The following is a 21,212-nucleotide window of genomic DNA, read 5'->3' on the forward strand; positions in this document are numbered from 1 at the left end:
TCAACTCCATGAAAAATATACACCAACACACCAATACACAGATAGATAATCATAACACGCAACATTCAACAGTCAGTGATAGTGGTTAACCAAAACAAACAGCAAGAAACACCAAAAAATTGTATATTGTTTTTCATCAAATTTAATTTCCTCCCATTTCCGTATCATTCGTAAACATCAACACACAATATATTGTAAGCCCCCCGGCAGTAAGTAGAACATGGAGCATATAATATTGCATACAAGTTTGAATGCTAAGTTTTTCCAAACATTCACAGACAACTGGACGAGAACAATTTTTAATATCGGACAGTTTAGTAGATTCAAGAAACATACTGGACAGTTAAAACGACAAATTACTGTAAGTACACCCAATCACAATATCATTCAGCCTTTTTTAAATTTAAAAACAAAATTCAACATTCCGACACAAGTTAATTACATTACATAAGTTTTTGAATGTTGAACTAAAAATCAAAACAAAAATTGTAATACCGTTTTATGTATACTTTGGTTCCTAGATTCCTTGAGAAAGGCTAAATAAATTATGCCGAAACGTCGGATGTAGTAAAAAACCTCGTTTTTGACATCTTCTAGAGACTGAAAACGCCGAAAACATTTAAAACATTACCTTACCAGTCGATAGGAAAATTTAATATCTTCACTATCTTCTCCCTATTTTGTGTTATAAGCGTTTTGCATCCACATTCTCCTTAGGATTTTTTTCTTCGCTCTGTTATTTCTATTTCAGTGCATTTTTTTTATTACTCTGTTCTAGGATGCTTTATTTGGTGCCACTCCTCCGGTAATCGTCATCTCCGGTGAACAAATAGTATCTTTGGCATCAGTTCTAAAATGTACAATCTGATGTTATCGTGACAGAACATGGATATTTTGGGACTCTTTTTGGAAAGTTTTGTTTTATAAAAAATAACGGTACTAAATGAAATATTTGAAAAATACTCCTGAAACGTGTCACAACTCACCTCAAATTTCGTTTCACACATTCAAACGTTTATAAGGCATTTAAAGCTTGGATTTCTATTTAATTATTTGCCTCTAGAGTGATCTTCAAACTGATAAAATTTAAAACGAAATACGTCAAATATGATTTTTTTTTTAATTATAACTAAAATACAAAAATTATAAATAGACAAAAATGTGATTATAATAAAAATGACACAAGGACAAAAAACAAGAAAAATAACCAATTAGACAAATATGTACATTAATTATCAAAACATGCTGAAAATGACACAAAACAACAGCAATGGTAAAAAGCACAAAATAACAAAACTATGGTCCAATATCTCATTGTGTAAATTTGTATCGGTTTCATTTTTTTTTATTTGGTGACTCTCCGTAATTGAAAATTTGATGGAAATAATCTTGTGATCAATAAAATTTAGAAAAGACAAGTATTATTCAAAGAAAGCTTTGTTACATAAATATGAAGTTATGGTTGCGTAAAATCTTTTCATTTATAAAAAAGTCTCGTTTTCGTTGATTATTCAGAAAATATACAAGAAATTTTCCACTTAAAAGCATGTTATCCCTGAAGGAATTTTTCTGCTAGGCGAGTGCAAAGAAAGTTGAATTTAAGAGATAGTTTTCTTTTAAAAAGACGATCAAAAAATTGTGGGTTTTCTTAATTCAATTTTGGAAATTTTGATATGGGGACTAGTGGTCAAATTCCCAAAAAACCTGGTAAAATTGTTCAATTATCATAATTTCTCTGAAAATAACGTATTAAATTCCCATTTGCTTAATTTTTTTTAATATTACCGAAAGAATTTGAAAAATTTGAATGCTTAGTTAGGTGTTCCTAGTATTAAAATTTTCTAACAGCTTGCTGCAAAATGTCCTATATCCTAGAAAGGTCCGTTGAAGCTAAAATCATCTAAAATTTTAAACAAATAAAATTGAATCAAATCAGTTTTACATACATTTCAGATCTTGTTCTGAACACTTTATTAATTTTTTAGTTAATTGTATTCTTTTTTACTAGTCAATATAAAAATTTTGAGTTAGACAAAATATGTAAATAAATAAACAATTCCGCAATTTTTATTAAAAATTTTAAATAAAATTATGATTTTTTTCCTAAATCATCATTTTTTTCAATAAATGGTTGATCTTTTCACCAAACACTTCCTGCCAATTTCGAATTATATAAATACAGAATTTTTTTTTTAATATTTTGTTTTTTTCATGTTTCGTATCCATAAAATATTACCTTTAAAGTTTTTATTGATTTTTAAAATTTTCATTGTATTTCATGAATTTTGACCAGCAAACTGGTTCGATTTGATCAATAATCAGTAGTAAATGTCAGAAGCCGTGATTAACCGCGTTTAAGGCGTTATGCATGATAACTTAAGGTTGCCAGAATGTTTTCAGCACGTATCCGGGCCGGACAAAGCGGGCAATTTATATATAAAAACCTGGCAAAATCCGGGCAAATTTTGTCAAAACTCAGAAATTCCTCAAAAAAATCAAGAAAAAAAAAATGAAAAAAAAAATTTTTTTCCATCAAACTTATCGATTGATTTTGAACCGTATTTTAGGCTTCCAAAAAGCCTTGCGTGTTTTTTTTTATAAAATTTGATCAAAAAACTTCGTTTTGGAAGTGTTTGATGTTTTTTTTGTTTAATTTGTCAAATAACGTTAAAAAATCCGGGCAAAATCCGGGTATTTTTCATTGAGATCCGGGCATCCGAGCCGGGCTGGACTGTTCTTAAATTTAGTATTAAATATCCGGGCAAACCCGGATAAAACCGGGCAATCTGGCAACCTTATGATAACTCCTGTATACTTATTACTGATAATAAATAGAAATTTATATTGACATCGTTTAAAATTATTATTATTTATAGTTTAGTATAGAGGATTTTAACTAATACTAGTCCTTCGTCCTCTGAGAAAAAGAAAAAAAAATACACATACATACACAAATACACTATATTACAGTTTTCCTAACAAATTAGCACTTTTTAAAAAATCTAACACCTTTTTTTCGTTGTTTGGATTCAAAGAAGAAATGTTGAATCTTTTTAATGGATATTTTATTGCAAGTCAATATCCACCAGCTTTGTTTACAGAGGGAATAATTACACTTGTTCCAAAAAAAGGAGATCCATTTGATATTCACAATAAAAGACCAATAAGTATGTTGAACACAGATTATAAAATTTTGACAAAAATGTTGTGGCATCGGTTGAGACCTTTACTGACAGATCTAATAGATCAAGGACAATCAGCTTGCATAGAATCTAGATCTTGTATAGAAAATTTAATTGATTTGAGAGATATATTTCTGAAAGCTAACGATAACCAAAAATTTAAATGTGCTATTCTTACCATTGATTTAGAAAAAGCATTTGATCGCGTTGATCATGATTTTCTATGGATTGTTTTAAATAAGTTTGGATTTCCTACACTTTTCATAAACTTTTTGTGAATTTTTTTTTTGTTTCGATTATAGTCGTTTTACCATCTTTATGGCATTCGCGACTTTATCAACGTTGCAGTTGGCGGATTGTTATTGAAAAACTTATCCGGTACAACTGCGTTCGATGTTTACTCTTGGGCTCGAACTCGCGGACATCGGCTCAGGAGACAACAGACTTGCCAACTGAGCTATATCACAAGCCAGAACTTTTTGAAAAAGCTGTACATGAATTCAACATCAAAGGTTTTAGTTAATGGTTTGTTAACATCTTCTTTCCGAATTTTTAGTTCTGTAAGACAGGGCTGTCCATTAAGTATGGCATTATTCACTCTTTATGTTGAACCTCTTATTAGAATGGTTTATCAAAACGTAGATGGCATTTTCGTAAGAAATAAATTTTTAAAAGTTATTGCTTATGCAGATGACATAAACATTTTGATTAGAAATGACCATGAATTTGATACAATACTAGCATTGATTAGTTATTTTGGTATATATTCAAAACTTAAAATGAATCTTTCTAAATCTAATTTTCTGAGACTAACTGTCTTATTGGACCACAGCAAATTAAAGAAGAAGAAAGTGTTAAGATTTTGGGAATGTATTTCTGTCCTCACATTAAGACTACTGTTAAAAAAAATTATGATACCTTGATTAATAACATTAAATTCGCATTAACCCTTCACACCAAGCGACATCTCAACCTTTTCCAAAGAGTTTTAATTCTGAACAGTTATATTTTATCAAAACTCTGGTATATTGCACAAGTACTCCCAATCGAAAACAGTCATGTTAGCATTCTGAGGCAACTTACAAGTAAATTTATAAGAAAAGGATATTTTTACTTTGTTTCTCATAGGGAATTATTTCTTCCAGTATACAAACGTGGAATGGCACTTTTTGATATTGAATCCAAATCCAAAGCGTTATTCATTAAAAACATTTTATATAATCGAGTAGGGCAATTAACACCAAATGAATTTATTATGACGAAAATAAACAAAAATCATCTCACTAAAAATATGCGAGAATGGCTAACGTTGGCAAATGAATTCAGAACTATGACGAATTTCAACACAAGTAAACTTATTTATTTATTTATTTATTTATTTATTTATTTATTTATTTATTTATTTTATTTTTTTTTTTTGTTTCGATTATAGTCGTTTTACCATCTTTATGGCATTCGCGACTTTATCAACGTTACAGTTGGCGGATCGTTATTGAAAAACTTATCCGGTACAACTGTGTTCGATGTTTACTCTTGGGCTCGAACTCACGGACATCGGCTCAGGATAAACTTATTTATGATGTTTTGATTAGTCATTTAAATATAGAAATTAAAATAGAAAAGGAACTACCAAACCTTCAATGGGAAACAATTTTTGAAAACGGTAACAAAAATTTTCTTAGCTCGAGTCAAAAATCATCCTTTTTTATCCTGCTACGAGACATTGTTCCAACTAATGAAAAGTTATTCAGACACAATGTAAGAGGGATAAACTCATCCAAGTGTTATTTATGCAATAATGAGGATACAACTTTACATAGAATAAAAAACTGCGTAGCATCAAAAATAATTTGGACATGGTTGAATGAAGAATTAAAAAAAAAAAATTAAGCTAAATATTTCAGATGCGAGGATTTATTTCAATGTGCAATAAACAAAAAGAATTATAAGTTCAGAACTGGATTATGGTTAACATTAGAATGTATTTCGTATATATTAGAAGACAGGGAAGTTGTGAATATTAGAGGTATAAAAGGAAGAGGAAGTACAGCAAGGTGGAATAATAAATACTTATTGCAGAATCATTTTCAAAACTATGTTAATATGATTTAAAAGGGAAATAAAAAGTGAATAACAAGTCAAAAAAGTGAAATAGTTATTAAGATAAAACATAGGTTAATATAGAAATGTAAGTCTTTAATGTATCTGTATATAGAATTCAATAAATAAATAAAAATATAAAAAAAAAGAAAAAAAAGCAGAGGAAACGTCGTGACTGATGCCGTTAATTATTGTTTCCTGGTAATACAAACGACATTCTCCAATCAAATGCTTTACAGTTAAAGGCTCGTTACAGGTGTTGCATATAGATGTTCCAGTAGTCCAAAAGCTTGAATGAGTTAGAGTTGTATGACCGATCCGAAGACGCGTGAGTGATCGCCGTTCCAAAGGATCTGTTCTATCACTCCAAGGAATGGTGGTGTTTTTGATTTCTCGAAGAAAGAGTTGTCTGCTATAAAACCACGTCTGTTCCCAAGTTTTTCGTATCTCCCTTGAGATCATGCTCCTTATATCTTGAGAGGGAACTTCGAAAACGATTTGTTCACAAGTTCTTCCTCTAGCGGCTAGATTGTCAGCTAAAACGTTGCCAGTGATTCCAACGTGGCCAGGGATCCAACAAAGAGATGCGTTTAATCGTGTCAACTCAAATTCAATGCTACGTATCCAAGGATGGGTCGATTTTCCAGATTCAACAGCAGACAGAACAGTAGCGGAATCGGAGAATATAACAGCATGGAACTTTGATTTGGCAGCTATCGTAGTCAGCGCGAAGAGAATAGCCATGGCTTCGGCCGAAAATACCGAACATTCCTCATTTAATTGAAAAGCATATTCCTTAGATCCACTCAATACTCCAAAGCCCACCCTACCATTAGACGTAGACCCATCCGTGTAAATTGCAATAGTGTGATTGTACGAATCTTTCAAGTGATTATTGAATAGCTGAACTGCTTTGCTGCTATTTTCCCCAACTTTATATTGATTTTTTATTGTCCAGTCAACGTGAGGAACAGTCGCATTCCATGGTCTCATACCAATAGTTTTTAAACGGGCAATAGATGGTATTTCTTTTCCTGTTATATCTTGAAAGAAATCCAATGATCTTTTAGAGGCGGGAGTAGTATGTCCTGTGGGTTTATCAACGAAACTTACTGCATTTTTAGCTAAACGTTCTATAAGGCGATATTTCCATGGCAAGGTACCACACTCTGCATGTAGAGATAAAATTGGGCTACTACGGAGAGCACCTGAAGCTATGCGTACACCAGCATTGTAGCTAGCGGCTAGAGGTTTCAATGAATCAATTCCTTTTCGACACACTGTGTTGATTCCGTAAAAAAGCTTGGATTCCCCAATACTTTTGAAAAGGTTTAAAATGCTCTTGCGTGACCCACCGTAAGAATGGCCTCCTATAGCTTTCAATAAGTTTAGACGAGATTTTAAATTTGTTTTCGTTTCATGAATTTGCGCAGAAAAATTTAAAGTTTTCGTAAATGTAATGCCTAAAATACGGGCTTTTTTAACTTCCGGTACAGCATTTCCTTCAATAGAAACTATTGGTAAAGATTTATGTCGTCGTCGTTTAAAATATTAAAGGAATATTCTTGAATTAATTTTCGCGAAAACTGAATTTGAAGATCCAAAAAGAAATCAACTTAGTTCGAGGTCCGGAAGATTCTTTGCTCAGAAGTAAAAATTGAGGAAAAAAGTGCTTCCAATGATCGAAATCGTCGTAAAAAACTAGAAAAACATCTATTAAAAATATTATGCTCTGATCTTTTGACTTCAGATGATTCTGTGCTGAGATACAGTGTCCACCGCAAATCCTGTTTTCTAAAAGGCATCCTCGAAAGTGCTCCGTCACCGGCTCATTTTTCAATATTTTTCCACGAAAAAATTACTAAATGTTCTTTTAACAATGCTTTGTATAATGCAAAAAATTTGAATACATTTGTTTAAACGATAGCTCTAAAAAAAATTCGTGAAAATGGTTTTTTTTTAAACCCGTTAGACTCTACTTCCCCCTTAAACACCTTTTAATGTTTATTTTTGATTTTCATGTTAAAGTTTTTAATTGAATTTTTTTCAAATATTTTCTTCGAAAAGCTTATTTAGTTTCAATACGTTTCAATGTGCTATTTTAAATTTTTTTTATGTGCATATGTAATATGGCTATATTTTATCCGCACAAAAAATCTAACTTCAAATATCACAGAAAATTAAGCTAAAAAATCTGGTAAAATTCATACATTTGATAAGATAAAATATGAAAAAAAAACCCAAACGTATCTCACCTAAAGAGTTTTGGCAAAACGTTCACGTGCCTAATTTTTTACACGAATTGATTGTACATAACTCTTGGTTTTTTTTCTTCTACTGAAATTGCTTAGAAAATTAATAATAAGAAAAAAAACTTAATAAATGAATTTTAAGACTTTTGCGAGAATCTGATTTGACAGATAAAAATCTCGCACTCACTAATACCATCACATTCTTTATGTAAACAATCATGTGCCAAAAGTTGAAAAGGGTGTAAATAGAGCTTCATATTCCCGATATTTCAGAAACCTAAACCGAGGCACATCCTAAATACTATAGTTCTCATAAAATCTATTCCAAAGACACTGCCTTTAATCCAGTGCTAATCGGGTTGGTTGTCTCAATTCTACCAATGATGATCCCTTGGAAAAGTTTATTCAATATCGACCACCACCACAAGAAACATCCAAATAAACCATCTTCTAGATTTTCCTCCTGGTAGTCTCCCGTCAACTGTTGTTTCTATCCGTGTCTTAGCTTTCCTAGCTTTGGGTAGATTTCCTTCCAATTCCTCCGATTGTTTTCCCACCAACATTCGAAAAAGAAAGAGCAAAAATATCCTACCCCCAGCACACACAGACAGAAAGTCTTGTTTTGACGATTTTTCCGGGAAAGCATAAATCTTCGTTCGACAGCCTTCGGGCCTTCAATAAGCCTCGAAAGGAGGGATGTTTCAATTTGGCGATGTATGTAGGAGATAGAAAAGTTTCAGGTCGGAAGCCAATGTTGAGCCCACTCAGGTCCTGGCCCTCCTACCTGGGGGGAAAGAAAACATTTGATGGAATACTTTTTGTGCCCAGGTTAAGTCACCTTCTATAAAGTAAATCCTAAACTGGCGTGTCCTCTGTGATCTTTAGACGGCGGTGCTCTCTAGGTTTGGATTACATAAAAATCAATATGTAACTTGTATGGAATTATTCGAATCTGTTTTGAGCTCTTGATTATAGGTTAAATAGAATTTTGATTATCATCTTCAAAAATTCGCAGAATAAGGACACACGTCACAACAATAAAATAAACTGTACATTAGAATACCCAAAATGAGCAGGCTGTCGAGAATCAAACACACTGCAGGCTTAAACTGATCATTGGCCTATCATGCAAAATTTTCTTGTTTTGGGCACTTTTTCTGTTTATTTACCAATTCCCTCCAGTTTTGGCAACAAAATTGTTGGAATAGTTTGAGCGCTGCAGGTTTGCCAAGAAATGCTCGATGGAACGTAGCTGGGAGTTCGCAAACCTTTGTATCACAGTAGCTTAAAAATATTTAAATTACTTGTTACTCTGAAAGGAACCTCATATTCAAACCGCTTGAAATTTGATCAGATATTCAAATATATTTTTTCATGCGATTTCGATAAACTTTGTGATGAAAACATGAAATTTGTTTTACAAAAAAAGCTGTATCTCGCTTAATAGTGCACACCAAATGTTCAAAAATCGATGAATGAAAAGTTCATGAGTAAAACAAGTTTGTGTGAAAGTTTTATGAGAAAAAAATCAACTGTGAGCGAAATGGCAGCCTGTTAAAGTTGGAAATTTGTGCGCTGCTCAGAGCGATTTAATTATTTTTTAACGCTTTTTATCTCATTGTGTAGCCAAAATGGTCATTTCGGATGTTCAAAATCATTTCGGATCATATACATTTTCTCGATTGGCTCTAAAAACTGACCTATGCAAAATTTCAGCTCATTCGGATTCAATCAGGGGTGGCTCAAGGCGCTCAACGTTTCGATGTTTGGACTTAAAAAAAACACCAAAAGGGAATCAAAGGAAAACGGGAAAATCGAAATTTTAATTTTGATATCAAATGATTAAAAATGCATGAATTATTGTTTCATTCATTTTTTTGTTCATTTTTAATGTTTTTGCGATTTTTTTTGCAGTTAAACTCTGGTCATCGTTAGAGTGTTAATTTGCAGGCCACTTGAATGTTCCCGAGAATTGGGAAATCATATGATTCTTCCCCACGATTTATCGGGATCCTAAGAAAATTTGAAAAGAACATTCTTATCCGCTACTGTATACGAAACCATACATGGGGTTTCTACGTTCTTTAGCTTTAGTATTGTAAAACATTCCAAACTATTTTATTACCTAAATAAATTCAATGCACCGGAGGACCGGCGTCGGGAACATTAACTAACTAACTTAAAAAAATCAATAAAAATTATAAAATCCATAAATTGTTACCTTTTTTTACACCATTCAAATAATTTGAACTATTAAGAAATTTTTTTTCTTATTAGTATGAAGTAAAAAAGCTATTTCCACCGATAAAAATTTTTGTTCTAAACTTTTGGAAATTTTGCATTATACGGTTGAAACAATAATGGTTCAATCTATTTATTAAAAAAAAGTTAATCATTGAACTGAGAAAAATATGAAATTGAGAAAGATTTTCCACTATAGATAGAAGTTGGTCCGCTCGATTCCAGGTTATCCATCAAACCTCGTAAGTTTTCAGATAAGTGATCATTTGTTACAAGTAGTGTCATTTCGTTGCCGATGATTTAACAAATTTTGCGAAAGGGAAGTTCTTAATGATGAGTGCTGCAAAATAGAGCATTTCAATTCTTTTTTCAATGCTTTTTTTTTTTTTTTTAAACTTGTTTGGTGTTACAGATTCGTTGTCGTTTTTCAATTTAACAGTAGAGAATGAACAAAACCATTATTTTTGAAAATTTAATGTTTCAACTATTCGAGAGAAACAAACATTTAAGTCTCAACCATATATCAAGGTAAAAAAATCATTTTCCCATTTTTCTAATTCAAATCGTTTTTTTTTTTGGAAATTTAGCTCTTTCGATCGGGTTCGGGAATTTCCGGAACTATTCAATCGGGCTATGGGAATTCCCAAATGTTTTTGATTTCCGGGATGTAAACTCTAGTCATCGTGTGATGAAGCTGCCTACTTAATGCTTACAGATTTCACCGAATTTTTAAATTTTAGCGTATTTCCAAAATTCTTTATGTCAATATAAATTTCAGATTTCTACCTTGCATTGGAAAAATATGTTAACATTGGTATTATTAATTGATTTTTCCCAAGTAAAATGTAAAAAAGATCAATCTATTCACGAATTTTTAATAAAATTTATGGAAATAGTATCACAGAAAACCATCACAGAATTTTTGAGTAGAATCATAGAAAGTCAGAATTTTTTTTTTGAAAAAAAAACAGATTTTTTTTCGGCAACCTTGCTGATGAGGATGGCAAAACCTGGTCCAGATGAAAGTAAAGGTATTTTATTTTCTAGCTGGAGCTTGTTCTCTCACTACAGTTATATTCCTGGCGACGAATTTATATAAAAATTTCCGGATAAAGTTTAGTCCATTAAGAAATGGGACAGTTACAAATGTGCGTATCTTGAAAATCATTCGTTTGATCAAAAACTTTCTAAGATGGAAATGGGGGTAATCTTATGATTTATTAACTAAAAAAATAAAAAAAAAAATCGTTTTGTGTAAGAAATACTTATAGTTTATTCTTGTTCTCTCCCATCCCACTGTTTTGACCAAAACTTCTAGTTTGACAGACAATGGACACAATTTGAACGATTCAGCTGTTTCGAATTTACCAAACTTGATTATTTTTATGCCACTAAAACATGTTTTTACTGGATTGCAAGCCAGCAAAATCAAACCAAAACATAGTAGAATCATCACAAGACTCAATTAGAAGTAAAATTGATTATTTGAGATCGTATATTACAGTTTTCAAACAACGCTACTTTTTCAAAGCTTTTGAAAAAATCGAAATCCAAAGTTTTCGTCACAAAAATTTAGTTTTTTTATATCACAGGAGCAGAGTCTCGCCAAATCATGATATTTTTCCTAAAACAACCAGCAAATATAACTTTATTTTACTAGGGACCTTGTCAGAACTAGGAATGTTAAAGAATTCAACAGCCGTAACTTTTTTTTTCTTTGCTTTTCTTTGGGGGTTCTCGTTGATGTTGTTCGGTGATATTTACATGAAAATATTTGCTTTATTTTTAACGTTTCGGTTTACTGTGACTATAACTTGAAAAACGAGTTGTTTCTCTGCCTTTGAAGTGATCGTTTGGATTTTTTCTTTCCCATCGCGTTGAAAGGCTTTGTTTGCTTAGTGGATTAGTTGTGGTGATGAGCCCGTCACCGGGTGACCACCCTAACCGGACTGTTCCGGAATGGATGGATCCAAACAATATCCATGGACAATTGTATTACCTTGTGCTCAGAGGACGTGGAGGAGCGAGTTTCCCGAAAAACCCATTCGTTATCGGGAGAACGATAGAACAACATGCTGGAAAAATCGAAGGAGCCTTTTTCGAGAGGAAGAATAACTGGTAGGGGAAAGGTTTCCTAAATGGGCCTTCCTAAATCGGGTTAAATGACCTTACGGCTGTTTGATGAAATGGCTGACTAGACAGCTTATCTGACCAATGCATTTTGAGGGTGATACGCTTAGAACATAAGGCAATAAAGAATTTTATGAATTTACAAACTACAAGGTTTTGATACATTTTGATGTAATATTTCGACTTTAAAAAATTATACGTAAAGAAGCATAAAACAAAAACTAGGATGGTTTTTGCTTCTTACTCAAATGAACTTTAGAAATTAAACATATTTCAGCTTTTGTTGAGGTTTAATAATGATTATATAGTGGAATAATAGAGTGTTTTTGTATGCCCCCATCATGTTTGTAAAATGCCTCCATCCTAAAATAACAGGTTAAATAGAATAAATAAATGATTTTCATCATTGAACCTTCAAATCTAAGCTCTGAATAACATCTTTAGAGAGAATTGAAGATCTAAAAACAGATTTGATAAAGTTTTTTTCATGGATGAACTGCCTACATACTATGGCAACCCTAACTTTTGTTTTGTTCCATAAAATTATAATATACATACATTTTCATTAAACTTCAACTTTGGCGTACGGAAATTATTACTTTCTAGCAGTTTCAATGAAATTATACGGAAATATTGCCCAAAAAACAGAAATTTTGTTCAAAACATAAATAGGCGCATTTAGCCCGCACGGTTTGAGGTTCGGCATTTTAGATAACACTTATAATAAAATCATTTTCTTGGAAACAGAAGAAAATTTTAACAAAGAAATTACTCCAATGTATAGAAAAAGATGCCTGCACACGTGTATACAGTTTTTGTACACATATTCGATGTTATATTTGATTAAATCAGTGTTCTGTTTAATAGGCGCATATAGCCCGCTCCTCCCCTACGTGCTAAAAAGTCGAAGTTTAGATCAAGTTCGAAAGATTGCCACCTTAAAGCATCTTCTCGATGGAACAGCAAATGAGATTGGACGCCACCCGAAATTTAATATTCGAAAATTTGTGATCCGTTGCTCGGAAGTAGATGAGATGTCAGAGGAAGATCTTAAGAAGGAACTAGCACCGCAAGACATCACTGAGGTTCGCAGAATAACTAAAAAAACGTCGACAGGAATAGTAGGCACATCCACAATGATTCTGACTATAAACTCTTCGGTGGTACCAGAGTTCATTGACTTTGGTCTCCTCCGTGTACGCACTCGCCCCTATTACCCTTTACCGTTGCTCTGCAGAAACTGCTTGCTGTATGGTCATCCGAAAAGCCGTTGTCAGAATCCAAAAGCTTGTAATGTTTGCTCAGGCCAGCATGAAAGCGAAAATTGCCCATCAAAATCAAAACCGTTTTGTCAGAACTGCAAAGGACCGCACGCTCCCGTTTCTCGGGATTGTCCGGTATGGAAAAAAGAAGAAGTAATACTAAAACTTAGCACCGATAGCAATATTTCGATTTCATCCGCCCGAAGACTAGTCGAAAATAAAAACGCATTACCAACGTACGCAAGAGTCACCCAAAACCAGATAAAACAATCTACTTCATCGAACACACCGCAACACAAAACACTACCAGAAGAAAAGAAACCACAGCAGCAAACCACCCAGCAGAAAAGAGTTCATCAACAGCCAGCAACAATTCTACAGTCAGCGCAGCAAACCAAAAAATTATCGGATTGCACTTCTCCGCCTCGGAAGAAGAACGTATCGTCACCAGCAGTAGCAGAAAAAGTTCTCATCGAAGGAAATGCTCCCAGAAAAGACAAATTATGATTTTCGTGCGAGTACCATCGCACAACAGAATCGCAAGCAAATACCCAGATAACCCTTTTTCCTTTCCCTTTCCCCTTTCCTATACTTCCCCTACTCCTATTTTAATATAAGTTTTAAGTGAAATCCTCGGCACATTAAAACTTGTAAAAGTTACTGCCTTAAATAAATTTAAGTTTATGAATAAAAAAAAAAACTTGAAAAATATTGTTCATTTTCACAAGTTTGCTGGGCAACTCATCCAGCCTCTCAGGGACAAATTTTCTGGAAATTTCAGAGACATACACTGATTTTTTTTGCACTTTTTCACCCTTCAAGCATAGTAATTTTCGGTATACACAACGGTTTTGGCAGTTCTCGATTCCATAATGATGGATTTTCAAGAAAACTGTGCAAAATTGTTTTTGTCTTCTTGTCTTTCATCTCAAATGTCTCGGAAATGCGTTATGTAATTTTAAAATAAAAAAAATAATCAGGGTAGTAATTTTTACAGGCGATACTACGCTGTAAATTTCGCATATCCGATCGCTAGGGACTCAGCTATAACTAAATGAAAGTGTCCCATTTCTAATGAACTAAGCTTAAGCTGCTATTAACGGATTTCGCGTAAATTCGACACAGTATCTGGCATGACCCTTTGAGAATTTGATGGATTGTGTATATTCTTCAGGAAGTTAAGGCACTAGGCATACTAAGTTTTCCTAAAAAAGATCTACATTAACATTTGAAAAGAGCCCAACTTTTCAGGCCATTTTTTTAAATGAAAATATTTAGCTATAAAATCACAATTCGTACACAAATGTGGTCTATAGGATAGTTTAAAAAATGATTGAATTAAAAGAAATGTTGACCAAAAAAATCATCGAATTCTGAAATGGCAATTTTTTTTTACATTGACTTTAAATGTTTAGTTTTCATGTTTTTCAGTGTGGGATTTCCACTTACTTTTACCATCAATTATTACAATCAAAGCTCTCATTTCTTCGAAATCAGTACAATCAATTCAACAAAGCAGTTTTTGAATTAAAGGTTGGAAATCTTCACTTAGAAAGTAAATTACATGATTTTCAAGAAAATCATGAAAAAGTTTTTGTGAGGAATACTTTTTTCCCTTAAATATGCACACATGTATGGACGACTTGTGAGCCTTTTTACTACGCGGCTTAGAAAAAAAATCATCAAATTCTGAGATGGCGTTTTCTGGGAAATTTAGTTTTAGATTTTTGAAATGTATTTTTCTCAGTGTAGGATTTAAAAAAATCATTTTTTTTCTAAAGATTCAATAATTTTTCTAAAACTCTCTTATGAACCTGAATTTTCGTGTGAAAAGTTTGGCCCTTTCCAATTGTTGATATAGATAATTTTTCGGAAAACTAAGTATGCCAAGATACTTTACTAGATAAGATCATTATACCCACAAAGTTTCATTGACTTCGGAGAGGGTCATGCCTACTTCGTGTCGATTTGGCGTGGAATCCGTCATTAATAAAAAAAATACAACTTTGTTTTCTGTTTCATTTGTCAAATAAAGGGAAGAAATTCGAGCCAAATCCGGGCAACCGGACTTGACCAAACTTTTCCCAAATTTTTAAATGATTTTCAAATTATAAAATCGGGCAATCTGGCAACCTTTATCTATGAAGTAGCATCTTAAAAGCTGCATTTAAATGCAAAATATAAACTTAAATCGCATTTGCATTTATTTTCATATTGACATCGAAATTTGGAATTCATTTTTTTTAATTTTTATCAGTTTCGAATATGATTTTTTTATGAATCACCTATTTCCCAACCTGTACTTTTTCAGTGATGATGAAATGATCATGTTGTATTTTTTTTATATGCAAAGCTAAGAAAGTAAGTAAACATACAAATTATTGTCAACTTCAATCAAAAAGGAATTTTTTAGCCTTTTATTTTCATAACTGGAAGAATTTGAATTTAAAAATGAATATTATCTATCTATCTGACTTTGATCTCTGGAGCTATCGAATTAAAATAAAATGATTCTTTTTTTTTATCAAATTGAATTCAATCAGCATCTTTGCGTTTTGTATAAATTTTCTAAAGTTCAAGATTGATTTTGTTTTCCTTTTCAAAAATTCACATTTCACATTCACATTTTCAAATCTTAAATAATACTATTTCAGATTTAAGATATTTCATTTTTTTTTTCGATCAACCCTTAAATTGAAAATGAAGAAAAGAAAGGTAAATTAATATGATCAATAAAATTCAGTTAATATAATTTTGCTAAACATTTTTGAAGTATGTGATCGAAAATTGATTTTAAAATTCGGATTTAATTTCCTTTTAAATGGAGTGTTATATTCTATGAATTCTATTTTTGTGTACTGATTCTTATGCTCGAAGCATTAAATTTTGGTTTTATTCAAAATTTTAAGTAGCATTCGTTATCTGGTGTTTTGAGAGTGTTGACTCAAAAATTTCTAGTTCAGAATAAGTATCTTCATTTTGACTAACATGAATTTTAACTGTGATTCAATTTTGATCGATGTTTACTCTTGGAATCGAACTCACGGACATTGGTTCAGGAAGCAACTGACTTGACTGATTTATTTGAATCCTATCAGTAAATTTTTTTTCGAATTTGTGTGATGGTCATAAGTATGAAAATAAAAAAAAATCCGTTTTCTACTTAAGTGTGCATTTTTGGTATTGTAATTTTTTCTAGCTAAATTTGAATTTCCAAAACTCTCCCACCTCCATGGACGGGGTCTTCGCACTGGCCTGTAAAACACATCAACTTACTCACATGTAAAATTTCTGGCGATGAATTTATATGAAAATTTCGCGATAGCTGCAATTCCATTTCAACAAGCAAGGGTTAATCAAAAGTTAGAGCACTTTAAATGAACTTATTGGCAAGGTGTTATTAGGCTGTGCGACCAGCGCGCTCTGTAATTCATTAACACATTAGAGGTAGCAAAGTAGCATTCCCACATCACCCCCTCGTTCCTCAATTTTAGTTGCGAAAGTTTTAATCGTTCGTTCAGAAGAGGGTGGGTCGGAGGGTGATTGGTCTCATTTATTAGGCGCAATTATTCAAACCTTGCCTGGCGGTAGCACCGTGCTCGAATTTCCTGCCGGCCGGCGATCCGCCCCGAGTTGGGCGCATGGCGTTGTTGCCGATCGTCGTCGTGGTGGTGGGTTGTGTCGAGGGCGGCACGCTCAGGCGATTCCGATCCAGCAGGGGAGGGGGAGCAGGAAGTAGCAGAGGCAATCCTCGGGGCAGCGTTCCGGTTTGATCGTAGCCGTAGGAGCCACCTGGCAGATTTGGTCCACCCACTCCTCCGCCTCCTCCTCCTCCGCCACCCCCTGGACCAACCGAAGTCGGGGAAGTTCCGGTCATGACCATCGTGGTTCCAACCCCTCCCGAAGGCATCATTGCCGGGGGCGTTTGTGGGGGATACTGAAAACCCGAGATCGGGGTACAGCGAAGTTCTGCGAATGGAAATTTTGGGGGTAAAGATTGTTTGATTATTTATTTTATTTCATGATTCGAATCCTTTCGGCAGCTTTTTTTATGGGGAAAAGGGAAAGTAGGAAGTGGGGAAGCCAAAAAGGTACGGAATGGTCACTTCGGCAAACTTTTCGTATTTAGATGGAAACTATTTTCGGTGCTCGGCTGTCAAAAAACGCCAGACGTCGGTCGGAGGCATGCGATGCCCCCGACGTACAATTCAAAACACGCGACCCGATCAACCGGAACAAATCAGGAACTGCGCCGTTTCCAGGTGTTTCCTTTCGTGCGGCTCGGATATACACATTTATTTATGTACCTACTTTCGTGCAGTGGGTGGATGAGGGAACCCGCCGTTAGACGTATGTATGTGAACTAGGGTGGCAGCCAAATGGATCATGTCAAATTTCGCAAACTGACTGTATAAATTTCGTAGATTGGCCCAAAATACTAACCTGGTCAAAATTTCAGCTCAAAGCGCTCAAAATTTCAGATTTTTTACCTTCAAAATCACCAAACGGGAGACCAAAATAAATCGGAAAAATCAAAATTTTAATTTTGATGCCAAATGACTTAAAATGTATAAAACGTTGAAAACTGATTTTATCTCAATTAAAATTTTTTTGAAATATTAAAAATTACGTAAAGAGAACCAACGGAAATCCGGAAAATCGAAATTTGAATTTTTATGCCAAACGGCTTAAAAATGCATAAAATGTCGAGATCTGGTGATTTCTTGAAAAATTTGGTTTTGTCAAAAATCAACTCTATGGGACGTTCCGAAAAACGACCGGTTTTCGAAAAATGACCAAGTACCAGAAAGTCTATTTTCAGCAAAAATTTTTTAAGTTTACAACAGATCTCAATGATTAATTCAATTCTAATTCACTTGGAATCAAGTGATTTTTAAAATTTCAAAGTCGATTTTGAACAATTTTTTTTTAGACCAGATTTCGACGTTTCATGCATTTCTAAGTCATTTTGGCATCAAAATTAAGATTCCAATTTTCGGATTTCCTTTGCCCCTTTCCTTGCCCTTTGATGATTTTTGATGGTAAAAAACCCTAAGCTTTTAGCGCGTTGAAGCACCCCTAAATCAAGTCCGATCGAGCTGAAATTTTGCACAGGTCAGTTTCTTCGGCCAATCTACAAAATGTATATGGTCGGTTTCTCAAATTCGATCACGATGTTGCCACCCTAATGTGAACTAAGGTTCGGAATTATTCATGTCAAGATTACTTTAACAGCAGCGATGATGATTATTCAATTTAAATTTCAATCAATAAGATGTTTATCATCAAATATTTAGCCCTTATAAAAAACCGGCAATCGTTGAGTGGGAACGTGTTGGGGCTTTCCAAGTGATAGAATAGTAGGTATACACCAGTATACAGTCCTTCACACTTGGACTTGGACTTGGATTCATTGATTTTTATCACGATAATGTACACGTGTGCTTAATTGTTCATATCGCTCGTTGTTAGCTTATAAACGTTAAAAAAATTAAAAGTTATCATTTTCAAATCAGTTTTATTTTTAGAAATATCTGCCATCTCTTTTATACAGAAGATTGTTAAACGTGTTCATTTTTAATACAACGAAAAGAATTTTAACGCTCTAGATTCGCACCACATTAATAAAAAAAACATATCACTTTTGGTACGAGAATGGTGAAAGAGGAGTTTTCATAGTTAGATAACTATTTTTTTTTTGTTTTCTTAGTTTCACTTTCACTTGAAACCGGGTGATCCGGTTGAGGCGTTATTTGATATCCGGTTTTTCGGGGGCGAGGATCGTTTATAGAAAAGTTTTCAACCCTCTCCCACTTGAGAGAGGAAGACTTGAATGTTTACCATTATTATACGACATAACTCGCACAATTTTGGTGATTTGTATTGGATTTGGAACATGAGGAAGTTTGACAACAATTGTCTAGGTATGTTTTATTATGCTGAATAAATTCTTGTTCTTAAAAACGGAGGGTCCTATTCAGTGCCGTCCTATAGAATACATAACATTCTAAACCAGAGCTGCGATTGCTCCAAGAGAATGAAAGAAAATTGACGAAATTGACACAGCAGCCTGTATCTGCTTTCAGCATGCTTGTTAATATCGTATATCCAGAATGGTGGCTACGAATATCACCGACCACGTTGATCGAGATACTTAACACTTTGTCTTGGTCATAAACATACGCTTTCAAGAATATGTTTAACAGTAATCGTTGCCTTCCATTTTTTTCACTCCGGGCCTGGAACTTCCAATTTCAGTCAGACTCCTTCATAATGAATGAATGGATTAGGGAATATCATTCAAATTCATGGGTCAGGATATTTTTTCCTCGTAAATAGGATGCTCAGAAATCGAAGTAATTTTCTAAGCATTTTAAACATTTTCATGTATTCCTATCAATTATTTGGTTTTAATTTATCTTTACATGGTCGGGGTTCAACCTGACCAAACTGCCATCAGCATTTTTTCAAATCACTTTTAGTATATTTTACAAATATTTTCAACTATATATGAAGTTTTCTAAGCTTGTCAATCAGTTTACCATTTCTCTTGTAGAGTTCAGTTCGGTCTATTCACAGTGAGGTCAGATGAGGTTTATTGGAAATCAAAGTAATTTTGCACTAATGAAAAATCAAATACTTTTTACTATTAGACGAATAATTGATTTTATAGGAATTTTCAGTCGAGTCGAGTGTAGAGAACAGGAACGATTTTTCGTTTAAAAAATAAAATTAGATAATGGTCCCATCGATGCAATAAAAAATTTTGATGATTGTATTTTTTTTTATTAAGAAATTCAAAATAAAATGTGGATAGGAATTGTGGCAATCCTACTAGATATTTAAAAAATATCGTATCTGAATTTTCTCCAGATCAAACGCAGCCCTGTTCTAAACATGTAAAGGAGCTGGGGGGAGAAGGCGAGGGGGGGGGGTCAGTATTTTGCTCCAAATAACCAATCTGCCTGCTTAGAAGATAGTTCCAGTTATCTTCAAACATTAATTGTTAATAAATCAAGCGCGAACTTTGCGGAAGGGTTGTTTAACCCCCAAATCGAAAATCAAAATTTTGATTACAGCTGTCAAATGCAGAACTCAATTCGTAATTTGTTCAATAACTCAATCACCAACATAAATTTGCTGTTTTAGAAAAATTCCAAGACAGAAATTCACATGTCTTTCATTCCACATTGGAACTTAATCAAAATAAGATAAATGACAAATACTTAAGACAATAGGACAAATTTTAAAATCATTTAAAAAAATGCACAAAAACTGAATTCTTAGCTTTGCACCCTCAAAACTTTTAACTTCGGATCTTCTTAGACTTGAATTTTTCAGAACACACAGAAATACTTTTCCCGTGTCCTTCCGAACGGCAAGAAGCAATTCGTGCAGTTGCAAATGGCACTCGTCATCATCCCTCTTGATATCCTTAAAGTAATCTAAACACTCTTTCTTCAAGCCTTCATCGTACTGCCAGCTTGATTCGCTTAATCCTAAGCTTAGTCTTCATCATCACAATTTTAAAATTGATCAAATCAAAAGTATTAATATGCGATAAAGTTTCAATTTCCAGAGCTCCCGCAAAACATGTCATGATTCAATCGAAGACTACTTCGATCAAGTTGTCATTTATTGTTCAATAGCTTGACAAGTTTTCATAATTTTTCTCAAACGGAAATACTGACGTGCAGAAGGTTGCTTCTTTATGTAGAATCAAATAATGGTTTACTTAGAATTCAACTAAATCATATAAATTTTCGAATAAGTAAAGTGGATCACTGGTGTGGTGATACACTGGAAACAAAACGTTCTTTTCTTCTTGCGAAGCTTTTTATCAACACTCATGAAAATCATTCCGTCGAAAATTATTTCGCTTCAGGGTAGTTTGTTCATCTTTTCAAATGACCACATGTCTCAAAATATTTGTAAAAGTTCGTGATTTTTTTTTTTTAAAACGGCATGTTCTGTGTTTTTTCTGGCGCACAGTGTCATGGCGGCCATTGTTCAAGGCAAAAATGAAAATTTACAAAATTCAATTA

The 21,212-nt window shown here is 33.4% G+C and overlaps 1 protein-coding gene across 4 annotated transcripts in view; it reads right to left on the reverse strand.

The window, feature by feature from the left end:
• Positions 1-21,212, reverse strand: part of LOC129746506 (uncharacterized) — a 262,794-nt gene that overhangs the window by 46,276 nt on the left and 195,306 nt on the right. For 2 of the 4 annotated variants that reach the window (XM_055740180.1, XM_055740183.1), the window contains exon 2: positions 16,744-17,136. The exons of the other annotated variants lie outside the window; for them this stretch is intronic. In XM_055740180.1, coding sequence (XP_055596155.1) covers positions 16,744-17,136 — 393 coding nt within the window. The remainder of the gene's footprint in view (positions 1-16,743; positions 17,137-21,212) is intronic. 4 annotated transcript variants of the gene reach the window in all.

The sequence above is a fragment of the Uranotaenia lowii genome, chromosome 2 (assembly GCF_029784155.1).
Source record: "Uranotaenia lowii strain MFRU-FL chromosome 2, ASM2978415v1, whole genome shotgun sequence".
NCBI classification, from domain to species: Eukaryota; Metazoa; Arthropoda; class Insecta; order Diptera; family Culicidae; genus Uranotaenia; species Uranotaenia lowii.